The sequence below is a fragment of the Choloepus didactylus genome, chromosome 24, assembly GCF_015220235.1.
Source record: "Choloepus didactylus isolate mChoDid1 chromosome 24, mChoDid1.pri, whole genome shotgun sequence".
NCBI classification, from domain to species: domain Eukaryota; kingdom Metazoa; phylum Chordata; class Mammalia; order Pilosa; family Megalonychidae; genus Choloepus; species Choloepus didactylus.
The window spans coordinates 14631441-14646608 of NC_051330.1; the positions used below are offsets into that span (position 1 = coordinate 14631441).

General features: G+C 36.6%; 1 protein-coding gene and 1 pseudogene across 4 annotated transcripts in view; one reads left to right on the forward strand and one right to left on the reverse strand.

Annotated features, from left to right (window-relative positions):
• The window catches only part of PRKN (parkin RBR E3 ubiquitin protein ligase), a 1621201-nt gene that overhangs the window by 335310 nt on the left and 1270723 nt on the right, over positions 1-15168 (forward strand). For all 4 annotated transcript variants that reach the window (XM_037817596.1, XM_037817593.1, XM_037817594.1 and 1 more), the window contains exon 2: positions 2346-2509. In XM_037817596.1, the coding sequence (XP_037673524.1) occupies positions 2346-2509 (164 nt within the window). The remainder of the gene's footprint in view (positions 1-2345; positions 2510-15168) is intronic.
• On the reverse strand, positions 4249-5130 carry LOC119519855 (annotated as a pseudogene).

The following is a 15168-nucleotide window of genomic DNA, read 5'->3' on the forward strand; positions in this document are numbered from 1 at the left end:
TCTACTTTTCAAAGGTGCCACACTACATCTACTTGAAAGTTTATCAGAAGCATTCTTTTCCTCTGTAATTGGTATTTTTTCATGAATTTGATGACTTTGTCACTGCTAATCTGTGCTGTATCTAAATGTTTTCCATGCAGGTAAAATATGCCAGGTTTTTGCTTGTTGTGGTGGTGTTATGCCACCTGCTCTCATTCTGATGTCATTTTTATCTTACTGTGTCTTAGAACCATTGTTCATGGTTCTTCGTTCTTAGCTCTTCAGTGAAGTTTTAATTTCTTTAATCCCATTTTCTGCTGCTCACCTGTAAGAGGAATATTCCAATAATGTTATAAAACATATTTGTTGTTTGTCTTTTTTACCATATAGAAGGGGAATGTGGCCTCTTCTTCTGAGAAAAATTTAGGCAATTATTATATATAAATAAAATGAGTTTTGGAGTTAAACTGAACTGAATTTGAATTCTCATTCCATTCCAAAGTAGCTGATGTCCTTTGGAAAGTTATTAGAATTCTCTAGGCCTTCATTCACTATTCTTTAAATAAGGATAATAACATGTACCATGTCAGGCTCATAGGGTGGCTTGGAAATAGCAGATGTAAGGGACAGCATCTGACAAATAGTAAGCATTCAATTATATTTGGCATTGTTATTATAATTATTGAGTGGACCATCTCACATTTGAATTGAGAACTGGTAAGATGTAGTGCTACATTTAAAGATACAGCAGTACATAAACTCCAGTACCTGCCCTTGAGGAGTTTATAATCTTTTAAAGAAGGTAAAATATATACAAAAAGTTTAAAATGCTAAGACATGGGCAAATATCCATTGTTTTTGAAGCTTACTATGTGACAGTTAAAAACACTTATATTTATAATATTCATAAAGTTTATATTATTATACTATTATTACTATATTATTATATTTATTACTATAGTATTATTGTAGTATTTATAGTGTTTAACTTACATATCACCCTCCATGGTTTGAAAGATTAGGGACTAAGACTTAAAGAGCAACATTCAGTATTTACCCAGACTATTAAGCCAATAAAGGACCACACAGGGGTTGGTGCATGGGTCTCTGCGAAGAGTGCTTTAACTTCTGCACCTAATACTTCCAAGAAACAAATGGGATACGTAGTATAGGTCCTGCATAGTAAATGCCACTGCATTTTGAAGAGGCCAAGATCAGTCTTGACTGGGCTGATAGCAAGAGGCTTCTTGGAGGAGGTCAGATTTGAGATGGGCCATGGAGGGGGACAGAACTTCAGCAGGCAAAGATGAAGGAAGTGGTGGCAGGCATAGAGGCAAGAGACAGGTGCAGTCATTTTCTGTGATGTGTTTTCTGGGAGCATTTAGTTTAGCAGAGTACAGATGAGGACTGTTGGAGAAAATGATGGAAAATAAATTTGTGCCATGTGTGGGGATGGGAGAACTTGGATTTCCCTCCCAGTTGGACAGTGTCACACCTGGAAAGAGTTGAGTTGGTCTGACATGGTCAGAGCTCTGTTTCAATGATGCTTTTGCTGCAGAAGTGTGTACAGCATTTTGGAAGTAAAAAGAGTACAGTGGGGATGCTATTGCAAGAGTCTAGAAGAGGTTTCCTGAGAGCCTAACTTAGAGTAATGACAGAGGAATGGAAACAGAAGGACCAAAGTGAGAGACAATGAAGAGGTGGAAATGGCAATGGGAAGTGAGAAGGCAAAGTGCCAAAAGACTGTAAGGTTTTCAGCCCATGTCCTCAAGGGGAAGAGAGGTTCCAATAGGAAAAATGGTGTCACTAGTTGCAAAAGAAGAGAAAAGCACGTTTCCAGAGATCCCAATGGGACCACCAATGCCTGGGTCTCACAGACACAGCCCTGGGTGGGTCTTCACTCCAGCCTATAAGGGGGCTTGAATCTTCCCATTGCTATAAACCACGACTGCTAACACTGTGCCTTTTATTTGTATTAAGGGGATACCGTGGAGGGAATGTGAGTTTGTGTGATCTATCAGACCTGATTCTCTTAAATAAACTCCTGGGACTCTTACAATTCCAATCAAGCAAGGGTTCTGCTGGAGCCTCTCTATTTCCCAGGATGGATGTCAAAGGGAGTGTGCTATTTTGGTTTGTGGGACACTGACCATTATATGAAAGGAAAATCCTATGGAGAAATTCCTATGTAAAAAAAAAAAAGTGTTTATAGCATCTAGTTTTAGGTTATAAGTGAAAGAAAATTCACAGAGTTCATTGAAGAGTGGGTGAGAGGCAAGTGAGTTCAAGAATTTTGCTAATACCATACAACGGCTTTGAAGAACGCTCACTTTTTTTTTTCCCTCCCTTTCAATTTTCTTGGTCAGTGTTTGTCAGGTTCAACTCCAGCCATGGTTTCCCAGTGGAGGTGGATTCTGACACCAGCATCCTCCAGCTCAAGGAGGTGGTTGCTAAGCGACAGGGGGTTCCGACTGACCAGTTGCGTGTGATTTTCGCGGGGAAGGAGCTCCGGGATGACTCGACGCTGCAGGTGAGTCTCCTTGGTGGATTGAGTCTGGGCTGCAGCCAGCCCCGTTGCTTATGCCGCTTCCGCTGCCGATCTGACATTCATGCCTGAGATCTAACAGAATAAATAGCGCCTGGGGATTCCTTGAACTTTACTCCACACCACTTCATTGATTCTGACCTTCTTAATTATGCATTAAAACAGCGAACAGGAAGGGTTAGAAGAACAACTGTGAGTGAGTGAAAGAGAGAGAGAGAGAGAAACACCGGAGCTGGGCTTAGTGAATAAATGTTTACTGACTACAGGTGCAGCAATGCACAATTTCTGTGTCTGTTTAATTTCTACCTTACTTATTCTATTTGAATCTTAATGAAGGAGGATTCGAATAAATTGTTGCAAATCAGGCTGCTCAGTCACTGCGCGGTGAGGAATTTGTAACCCAATTGTGACCCCTGGAGGACGGTGCTAAAGCTGCTGCGGTTTTCTGTGAAGGAGCCGGAGGTGCAGGGACAGGGTGGCGTTTACTCCCAGCAAGCTTGGGAATGTCCTGCCCAGGATCAGAATCGCACATTTATGACTTCAGAGCTGGTTAGATATATAGTGGAAGAAAGCCAAAAACGCATCTTTGTGTTTAATTTCTTCAGGGTTCAGTGGAAGTTTCCCTGGCAGAGGCCACTGATTCATTCTAGAGTGAGCAGCGTGTGCTGCTCGCCAGGCCTTAACTCCGCTAGGAGCACCACAACTGCTCCTAATCCCATAACCTTTTCCATCCAACCCTTTGGAAAAGTGACTTCTGCAGGAATAAGGGAGAACTTCCCCCTTTCTTAACCGGCACAGATTTATTGGCACACGTGTGTGCAGCTGTGTGGACCTCTGCAGAGCTCTGGAGGGCTGTTTCTGCTACACCGGGTGGGTCCTTGTATTGACATCCTGTCATTGTCCCTTCTCCATTATGGTGTTTATTGCTTTGTGAAAGGCATTCAGAATTTGGGTACCCACAAGAAGCTGTAGATGCAAATCACTCCAGCATTCTCCAGTGCGTCTCCTGCTGATGGTGGGGATGCAGATAGTCATTGTGCACAAACTGCTGTGCTGGGCTCTTAGGCAATTTGTTTTTATAAAGGAAGTGCATGTGCTAAAAAGCGTTTTTATTTTTATTTTTATTTCACTCAACTAAAAAGCTTTTTTGCTATACCTACCAATCTCGAATCCAAGTACGTTTCTTTCAAAAATAAATGATCTTAAAGCCATTCCCTGAACCAAAATATTTTGCATTACAAAACTTTCAGGTTCACCTCTACCATTTTGGCTGATCTGTAGAGCAATTAGCAGTTATTTGATATTCAGTTAGACTAATTGTTATGGATGATTGATTTTATGAACATATATTTAAAATATTTATTGATTCAAAGTCACTATTTTGACAAACCTTTCTTAAACACTTCTCATATTTCTGGGCTTCTCAGGGATCCAAAAGATAAGAAAACCTCGGTCCCTGCCTTCATGAAGACTGTTGTTTAATAAGGAACTCTAAAACCCAGAGAAATATTAGATCAAATTATATATGGCATTTTTTTTTACGTTAAAACTAGCAGAATTTCATGTGGTTCAACCTCATAGTCATTAGGATATCAAACCTGATACCTGTCTTAAGACAACTACAAAATAAGTATTATGAGGTTGTTTTTTTTTTTCTTTTTTAAGCAGGTTGGTAAATTTATTGTCTTTATCTGAAAAATCTTCATAGAAAATTGCAGTTTGGCTTAGCTCTCAGTAGTCTGCTCCTGGGCTCTAAGGAAATGTGCCTTCTTCTGAGCTACTCAATGTATCTTTTGGGCAAGAGACATTTTGGGATGGTTCCACCTCTTCTTTTTAACATCTTTCTTAGGCTTTTTCTCATAGACTGGATTCTCTTGTATAGCAGTGTGGTCTTTCTTGTACATCTCCTCTATCATGTCTGGATTTATGTGGTTCTTTATGTATCGAGACAGTTGTTTCATGTAAGCCTCTTATCTTCCTCTGTTAGGTCACATATATAATCCACCACATTCTGACCCATGATGTGCTTCCGATGTACTTCTGCATTGAATTCCTTGCTTTCTGAATCATCACCAGGAAACCGTTTGGTACTATGAGGACTAGACAAGCCTCCATCCACAGCTCCCTTCAGAGCCCCCAAACTTCTTTTCCAGGGGTAGCTCCGGCAAGCCCTGCAAGCAAACAGCAGGTGACGGCACCAGGTTGGCCATCAGTACTTCCCACACTGGATTCATCTCCTGCCTCCATGTTTGGCCTTCCTAGATCTTGTCCGTGCCAAGCCTGCTGAGCAGCCTGCGGGCTAGTAGCAGGCCGGTACTATACGTGCAGCGTGGTGTGTCAGGCCGTCCCTCATGCCATACTTTGGGAGTTCATGAGCATGAGCTGCACAGACTATCATATCCGTATCTAAATGGGCATAAGCAATCTGACAAATGATATCCCTGTTACTTATACAAACTATATTTGGGTGTGTTGTACTTATTTTTATCCTGGATTACCAGGTGTTTCTGAGCATAGTAAACAGTTTTACCCTCTCATTTTCTTCTAAATTTCATTTGGTATCTCTTGAAATAGGCCTTATTCTTGACAACTTTAGCAAACCCCATCTTGTGGGACAGGAACCAGCATCCATGACTCGCCACAGATATCAGGCCCAGGAGCTGTACGGGGGGGAAGGGGATATGTAAAATATTATTATGAGGTTTTAAAGGTAGAGAAATCACATCTGATTAGAAGTCACCAGGAAAGAGTTTGTGGATGACTTGAAATCCAGGTGGGATTCCATAGATGGAGGAATGGAAAATGCTTGGGAAAAGGCATGGGTTCCTGTTCTTCTGTAACCTTGAGGAGAAGTTGAAGATTGAGCAACAAAGGGAGTTAGGAGCTGTGTTTCACCGAATCTTGACTGATTTGGCATTGAGGTCATGCCCGGAAAATTAGAGAAAATAGGATACCTTAGGGAGAACCAGGAAGGTATGAAGAACCAGTTTGATTGTGGGAAGGCTGACGTCTTTTCATATGTGATGAGAGTTCATACCAGCAGGATGTGTGTATGGAGATGTCTAGCAGACGACTAGGGATTTAGGTCTGGGGCTTAGGGTGTTACTTTATATTTAAAGATGGTCAATTGGAATAGATGCAACTGCCAAGGGACAGAGGGTGAAGAGAGCTGCAGGTAGAGGCATGACCGATTCCTCTATTTAGGTAGAAAGTGGTGAGTAAGTAAAGGAGACAACATCTATTCAATGACACTTTTGAAGATAGTTAAGACCCTCTAAATTTTGAGGATAAAAGGTGAATAAGAAAATTCTGTGTCCTTACAAGCAATGGAGGAGTTGGCAAAGGAGGAAAGAAGCTGTAGACCACAGTGTTTTGGATAAAAGTGACAAGGCTCAATGAAGAATGTCCTGGTGAAGAAGCTCATGTGCTGTGAAAGGACGGAGGAGGCCGAGGAAGAGAGAGGCCAAGGAGCTGGTGGCCGCGGTGACTTCAGACGCCTTTGAGGCTAAGCCCAGGACAGCGGTTGGTGAATGTTCTGCTGCGAATAAGGTGGCGTGAGTCAAGGGATGTCTGGAGAAGCTAGTTAGTGAAGTGAGGGACAGGCAAAAGGGGAGTTATTTGAAAGAGCAACATTCTACAATATATTGTCAACTGAGAAATAACAGTCTAAGCTGCTGGATAACAAAGACATTTATTTGGGGTCTTAGAAATGTAGTTCAGGAGCACAGGTTCAGGCCACCCAAATCCTGTCCCATCTTGGCATTTCTAGGTGAGGATTTTTAAAGAAAAAGAAGATTAGCTAAGTTGTTTGTAGTTGGTGGATATTTGGGATATTCCAGTTGTCCTTCAGGTTAGTGTTTACTGAGTTATTTTGTGGTTTATGGCATCTAGATTTCTTAGGGTTTTGAGGAACATTGTTGCTTGAGGCTCTGTATTCTTTGCCAGTTTGTGATCTCTGGATGAGAAATTTGCTTAAAAGTAGCTTCCAGAATGACTTCCTGACTCCATTTAAAATCTCTTAGCCATAGAAACTCTATTTTGTTTTATTTCTTTTTACAATATTGTACTGCCTCTTCTAGTCCTTGGCTTTTACATAGCTGACTTTTATAAAGTTGTAATCAGAGTGAAAATATCATTTTGTGTTCTGATATTTCCACTTACTATATCATAAGCGTTTTTCATGTTGCTATATATTCTTCACTTCTAAGTGTATGAATGATACGCTATAGAATGATTATATCATCATTTTGCTTTCAAGTATTTTGGTTGTATCTAGTTTTCATATTATAAATTAGGGCTAAACTATTTCTTAAAAAATATATAAGTTCCGTACTTAGAGCTTTGGCCTCAAATCTGTACCTCAGATTACTTGTTTTGTAAATCGGGAATACTAATAGTACCTATCTCATTGGAATTTTGTGAGGAATAAGTTAATTTATGTAAAGGCCTTTGAACGGCGTATGACATAGATAGTAAGCACTATATAAATGTTAGCAATTGTCATCATCATCATCATCATGATTTCCATCATCATATTAGGCAACTACTTCAGAGTGTGAGAGATCACCTTAAATAATGCAAGACTTCCTTCTATCATAAGTTATGACAAGTCTATCTGTCATAAATTAAAGAGTTAAGGTAATGATAATGAAATAAGTATTTTACTGGAATCACAAGAGCTATATATATATATAAAATAACATAATATATCATTATATTACATGTATATTATATATACTAGAATATGTAGAATATTTATACATTTTAACTGAAAGAACTCTGGAGTTTATAAATAAATTTTTTAACTTTAGCAGGTTTTAAGAAGTTATCTTAACATGCTTTAAAAGACTTTACAGTTCCCCAAAACAAATTTATTAAAAATAGAAACCTATAGCTGTAGTATTCAGGAAAGATTCATCCTGGCATTATTGTTTTTACAATGCATTTTCATATGACAGATGTCTGCCACACACTGTATTTGTTATTTGCAAATTCAAAGAGTTACACAATTTTTTCTACTTCATAAACAATGTTTCTGTGCATGTTTTTATTCTTTTTCTTATATCTACAAGAATAGAAAAAGAAGAATGCAGTACGAAATATTAGTCTTTGCCATATTATTCACAACAAACTGATACTTTTCATAAAGTGTTCTTGTCTGCTCTTGCAACAATGGGTCACTCCTTCCTCTACCTCCCAAGTCTAACATACTATGTATCAAAATTTCTGAAATCTCCTCTACATAATTTTAAATGTATTATTCAGCATTATTGAAGGAAAATAGCAGTTGTAATATAGTTGTATATACCAAAACCGAGGAGCTTTGCTAATGGATTTATTGTTAAAATGACAAGAACTTGAGTATCTATGTCAGCTTTTGATGAGCAGATTTACTATATTCATATTAGTTGTGTTACTCTCAGTACCAGAACAGGTTTATTAGCCATAGTAGTCATATTTAAACTAATGTTATAGAGGAGTTATTCTATTTGCATTTTCCTTGTAATAATGAATTTGACTTGCAAAATAGAAAATGAAATATGATTGCTTAATATACATAGGAATTTTGGGATTTATAAAAGGGTTTATCAAGGATATTCAGAAATTCCTTTAAATATATGTTTGATTTTATGATGTTTAAAACATATGCACATATCTGGAGACCATTATTTCATAAAATACGTTGTTCTTGCGGTAAGAATTGAAGGACATCACTTTAGTACTCCCATTCTTCTAAGCTGTGTGTATGATATGGCAAGTTCTGACTTTAGAAGACCCAGGACATCTAGACTTTAATAGAAGAGGTTGTAAGTTTTAGAGAAAAATAAATGACTCTGAAAAGCCTAATTATTTGAGGGACTATATTTTTAGTGATGTACCCATATAAATATTTCAAAATCTGTGGCTAGTGAAAAATGGCTTTCTCTGGTAAGATATATCATGTTCAGTAGCTAGAAGAATTTAAATTCCTGCATTCTGTAAGAAAATGTACCTGTTATTGTCAGAAACTTTATGGATGGTTTTTATCATATGTCTGCTGATTAACCTGCTAAAATTTGGAACCTTAACAACTGTACCAGGATGTTAGAAATGCCTTGTATACTGCTTGAATCACCTCTAACATAAGTAAATATTGTTCAACCAAATTTTTGAAAAGATGGTGTATTCTTAATGTCCAGATTTTTTTTTCCAATGTTATCATTTCACTTTTAATATACTATGCTTATTATATATTTTTCTGGTTAGAGACTGAATAAAATGCTAGTTATAAAATATTCTTTATAGTTTTTTTCCAGCATTATCATTTCATTTTTAACATAGTTAAGTGATATTTTTCTGATTATAGACTTAACATATGCTAGTTATAAAAACTCAAATGACAGGGAAACATGTGCCAGCAGGATCTTAAATATATATATATTTGTAACTGTTCAATGACTTTCTTTATGAGGTTTTAGGTATCACTTATAATCTTTTAATTTTATAAGTTTTCCTTTATTATTGTCATATTGTCTTTATTTTACTAGAATTAAGAGTTCATATATTCCTGAGAGCATCAAAAGAACAAAGTTTTATATTCCTAGGACTTTGTCAGATCACAGTTTAGTGATTTAGGGGTACAGAAGTTGAAAAATTGTTTTCACATAAGAATTTTATTGTAAAGACAAGGCAGTTACACAACAAATTGCAAGTGTGATCGCTGTCTTTTATATTGTCCTTTTAAGTATGCATTTGGCAGAATTTTAGTATTCATTCTTTGATAATCTTACATGATCTTAGAACATATGTTTTACAACTATTTAGTCACTATTTAGTTATCCTTTATCATTACTGCTGCTATACCTTTTAATATAAGCACAAAATGTGTAATGAGAAATTGCTGCCAAGAAAAGAAAAATGAACCATGAGTAAAAGTTACTTAATGCCTCCACTAACAAATACTAAACGTACACTATAGTGTACTGGAGAGAAGATGGAATAACAGGGATGGATTTTTCCCTCCTTTATTAATTTCTTTATTTTCATAATAGACACAGGTAATTTGAGCATATACCTTACCAAACAAAATGGTACCTTTCTGAGAATGAAAGAAGGATCTACTAATAATTATGCCAGAAAAAATGTTGTATGTTGACACTATCACAGGCAAACTGAGACATCTGGTCACCTCAGTTACTGAGCAATATTTCCCACACTTTGGAGTCTCAACTTCTTTTAGAAGGAAAGTAATTTTTGGTGCATTATTACCTATGCACTTTGGGAGGTGATAGTTTTAGACCACAATCTTAATTCTGTGAAAATTTTCATAGGAAAAAAAAGTGTTTTTGTCTTTTTAACTAGTAAAAGATATTTTTAGGATTATAATCTGATATCACAAAAGCTTTTAAATTTTTCATAGAAATCACAGCTCTTAGAAAGTGCATTCACAGGCCAGTTTGAGAAGCACTGTTAGAGCATAATTATTTTCTTTCTACAATAATCTATTTTGTTATTGACAAGACTTTAAGAGCTTTAAAGAATTAAAGGAAAACAGAAAAAGAATATGGACATCAAAAAACAGGTCATGTGGAACAGGTTCTGCTTCTGGGAAGATGGAGTAGACATATTTTGCCTATGAAACAAGCATAAGAAGATTCTGAAAGGTGCAGAGAATAAGGCAGAGCTGTTAGGGGCTTCAGGACTCTCAGGGACAACACAGTGCTGAGTTCCCTGGGTTTTCATTTTGCCACATATATCTCAGAATTGGAGCTGAAATTTCTCAACCTGGAAATGCTAACAAGTGTAGACAAAAGGAAAGCCCACCAAACTCTGCTCTCTCTAATCAGAACCAGAAAAGGGATGGTTTAGCAATAAAGACAACTTTTAGACACTAAGTACTGTATTCTAGCCAAACACCACAGAAAGAACGTGGCCTCACCTACACTAACAAAGGCTGAGTGGAGAGCCTAGATTTTCACCCCAGATAGGCAGAAATAAAGTGTCCCAACCTTCCCTTTGGGATGCTGGCAGAGAAGGTCAAGTAGGATGCCAGACATTCATCTCCACCAGCTGGTACAGCCTCCTCCTTCCACTGTGGTGGAAATGGAGACCACACAGGGAGCCTGGACTTCCATCCCCACCTGCAGTAATGGGGCAGCCCTCCCTCTTCTGGATAAAAGAGGAGGCCTAGCGGAGAGTCAGGACTGCCACCATTGTCCATTGGTAACGCGCTCACCTGTCCTGCAGTGTAGTGGAGTCCACCTGGGGAGCCAGAACTTTCAGCCCACCCAGCAGTAATGAGGACCCCCCGCCTCCAGTATAAACAGATCCCAAATGGAGAACCTGGATGTCTATCTCCACCTGAAAGTGATCAGGCAGTGTGTCCCCCTTCTCCTGGTGGCACAGTGTCAGAAGTAGCTGGCTAAGAAGGAAGGCTTAGATAAGATCCAGAGTCTCGTAACATAATAGGAAAATGCCCAGGTTTCAATAGAAAATCATTTGTCTTATCAAAACCAGGGAATTTTCAAATATAATGAAAACAAGACAATCAGTAGATGCCAACACTGAGATGAGAGAAGTTACAATGATCTGACATTATTTTAAAGCAGCAATGATAAAAATGCTTCAATAAATAACTACAAACATTTTTGAAACAAATGAAAAAAAGTCTGAGAACAGAAATAGAAGAAATTAAGAAGAATCAAATGGAAATTATAGAATTGGAAAATACAATAACTTAAATACAAAGCTCACGTTATGGGCTTTACAGCAGAATTGAGGGGACAGAGGAAAACAAATTAGTGAACTGGAAGATAGAACAATATAAATTATGCAATCCGAACAACAGAGAGAAAACAGACTGAAAAAAATAATAAACAGAGACTCATAGACATGTGGGACTGCAATAAAACACCTAAAACTGATGTCCTTGGAGACCCAGAAGGAGAGGATAATATAGGTCAGGGCTGAAAAAGTGGTCAAAGAAATAATGGCTAAAAAGTGTTTCCAAATTTGACAAGAGACATTGACCTACTGATTCCAAAAGCTGAGTGAATCTAAAACAGGATAAACTGAAAGAAAACCACACCAATATAAATCATAATTAAACTTCTGGAAATTAAAGAGGAGGAAAAATCTTCAAAGCAGCTAGAGAAAAATTACACCTTACTTATAGAAGGGAAACAATTTGAATGACTGTAGATTTCTTATTAGAAACCATGGACGGCAGGACAAAGTGGCACATTTTGCAAGTGCTGGAATAAAAGAATTTTCAACACAGAAACCTATACCCAGAAAAAAATATCTTTCAGAAATCATGAAGAAATTAATATATTTTTAGATGAAGAAAAACTAAGGGAATGTCTATAGGAAGTTCTCTGAGCTGAAAGAAAACAATAAAATAAGGAAACTTGGAACATCAGGAAGGAAGAAAGAACACAGTAATCATATGAGTAAATACAATAGACTTTCCTTCTCCTTCAAGTTTTCTAAGTTATGTTTGATAGTTGATGCAAAAATTATAACCTTATCTGATGTGGTTCTAAATACATGTAGAGGGAATATTTACAACAATTATATTATAAAACGGGGAAGGTAAAAGGATGCAAGGTTTCCATACTTCACAGGGACACATAAAATGACACCACAAGCAGGGTGTGGCAAGTTGTGTGTGTATAAGTAACACCTAGAGCAACTACAAAAATAGCTAAATGGCTAAAACAAAAATTAGTGACAACATCAAATGCTGGTGGGAATGTAAGACGGTACAGCTTCTCTGGAAAAGAGTATGGCAGTTTCTTCTAAAACTGAACATGCACCTATCATACAATTCAGTAGTTGCATTCATGGGTATTTATCCCAGAGAAATAAAGGTTTATGGTCATGCAAGAAACTGCACACTGTTGTTCATAGCAGCTTTACTCAAATTATCCCCAAACTGGAAACAACCAAGATGTCTTTCAACAGGTCAATGGTTAAACAAACATTTCAAATAAACAAAATAAAGTTATTGACAATTATGTACTTCAGTTATGTCTCCAAATGTATTTGAGAAACAGTAATTTTTAAAAAATAAAATGAATAAAATTTTAGTAAATAAATGAAAACTTCACCATTGTGGTTACAGTGGTTAGAGAAAACATTCATTTAGTTTACTCGGCTTTTATTGGTGCCACATATTTATGTAATAGAAAGAATTTCAAGATGAAGTTGTTTCATTGATGAACTGCTTATTTGATTTAAAATTATTTTACATTCTCCCTTGAATACAAGACAGAAAGAGGCTAGATTAAATTTAAATTATACAGGTCAGTTCTGACATGATTTTTTGTTTGGACACAAAAGAATTCTGCAAATGACATTTTAAATGGCCCATATATTGTATTTAAAATTCATTTTTTTCTCTGATTGTAAGACAAAAAGAAAGCTAGGTTGAATACTACTACACCTGGAGAACAGTCATACAGTAGATTTTTTTGTATGAAGAGTGTGACTTTGTAGACACAATTGATCACTGTGGGACTAACACAAGCATCTTTTCTAAAGGGTTGGCTTGCTAATGGAGCTTATTGCTGGCCTCCTTCATTTAGGTAAATGGTGATACCCACTTGAGTTCCTCTAAAGAACTGGTACATTATTGTAGGAGCTGTTCAATGCTACAAAGTGTCAGAGTCTAGAATCAAAGGATGATAATATGTACAGAGCAAGTGCTCACTTCAGGAAGACCCTTATTTAATCTGTTTGCATCTGGTTGTTTCTGTGTGTCAGTCATAAAAGAGTCTTTGAATTACTTACCTCTTTGCATAATTCACAACTCTTGGAAATGTTATTTCTTTGTTGAAAGGAAGGCTTGACATTTCAGTGCCCTACGGACTTATGAAACATCTTTGAGGATTGCTATGGATAAATGCAGACTTGAAGAAAAAAAAAATTGAGATTCTTTTAGCTTATAAGAGACTGAAAATACAGTCTGTGGATTTATTTAGCAGGCTCCTGTCTCATAGACATCTCTGTCACCCTTATTGAGCCCATTATCCAAGGTAGACAATGAGTATGGAGTACAGTTCTTGAGCAAACCAATCCCCGAAATCTCAGTATAGGATGTATTTTATTGGAGTCTATAATGCAAAGACCTGTCTCTTAAGAAACCTGACAAATGAAACAGAAGAGATTACACACTGTGAAATTTTATTACTCTTCACTGAAGTTCTAGTTTCAAATATTCTGTTTTGTTGTCTCCATTATTGGACCCAATTCAATCATTGCAATTGACCTGATTTTGTTTAAAAATAGATTCATCATCATTTTAGTGAAGAATTTAAGCAACAAGAGTTTGTATATATATCTTCTAGATTATTAACCCTAAAGCTTCTAAATCAAGGAATTATTCCCCTAAATACTACCTTTTCTTTTTTCCTTCTTACTGAATAATTGTAACAAGCCTGAGAGTATTGTCCAATAACAATCAAAATTTTTATACTAGAAAGCTTGGTTAAACTTACACACCACACTCACTTAGAACTGATGAACTGGGGAGGATGTTGTCTTTATTTCCAATTTGTAGGTGGAAATGAGTCACAACTTTAAATAATTAATAGATTAACATTAATACTTATTCTGCTTATCTTTAATTTTCTTTACATATGAAGTAACTGGGAGATAAAGTTAAGTGTGTATAATAAAATAATATAAGTATACTTTCAGTGATTCCCATAAGACATAAGACACAAAAAACACAATTTTATGGGATTGGATGGGAAGACTTCACTTCCATGTTCAAATATGTTATGTGAACTTTTTCCTTCAAATGTTAGGCTTGATTTTGATATGAATACAATCCTCATAAACCATTCAGCAGTAGAAGTTTAAGTGAAAATTGTCATCAAATAAGTAAATGTTGCCGTATTAGCCTTTTTATGGCAATGAAGACTGTGCTAAGAGATGGATCTTCAACTATAGGCTTTGATAGAGGACACGTGAACTCATTTGAATGGAAGCGAAACACCCTGACTTGTGGTGCAAGCACATGGTTTATAAACTTGGTGTCAGCAGAATGCTCAATTACCTGTGGATTTTTAAAAAATATATTAATTTGTTTTAACCTTTTTTGTCTATGCATCTTCATGCAGAAGAACACACATTCATTAAGGGAATGCAGTTCATAGGAAGAAATCACAGTTTTTGTGGTACATTTGGGTCAGCTGCATTCTCCCCAGAGGGTTTTATTTTGTCATTGGATTTTATTTTACCATTGAAAGTTTCCTGTCCCAACACTGGATCTGGTTGGTTTGCATCAGAGGTGTCAGTCTTATAAGATTTACTATGTAGACTAATTATGGCACAGAGCTCTTCTTTTTAAATTAATAAGACATTCCCACATCAGAGGAAGAAGTGAGGAGTGTAAGGACCCAGTGAAGTTTATGAATTAGAGTGCATCATAAACTCTATTTCAAATGTGTGGGCTTTTGAAAAGCTCAATGCAAAGGTTTATCCAATGATATTTCTGTTCATTTTTATATCCTTAAGTATTTCAAAGGGAATTGGATCTGTGTGTTTGCATTCCATGTATGCATAATTCATCAAAACATTGTTTTGAGAGGAGAGGAAATAAAAAGAAAAACTTGTCTCAGTTATTTCTAGTGTTATTTAAAACTTGGACACTGAGA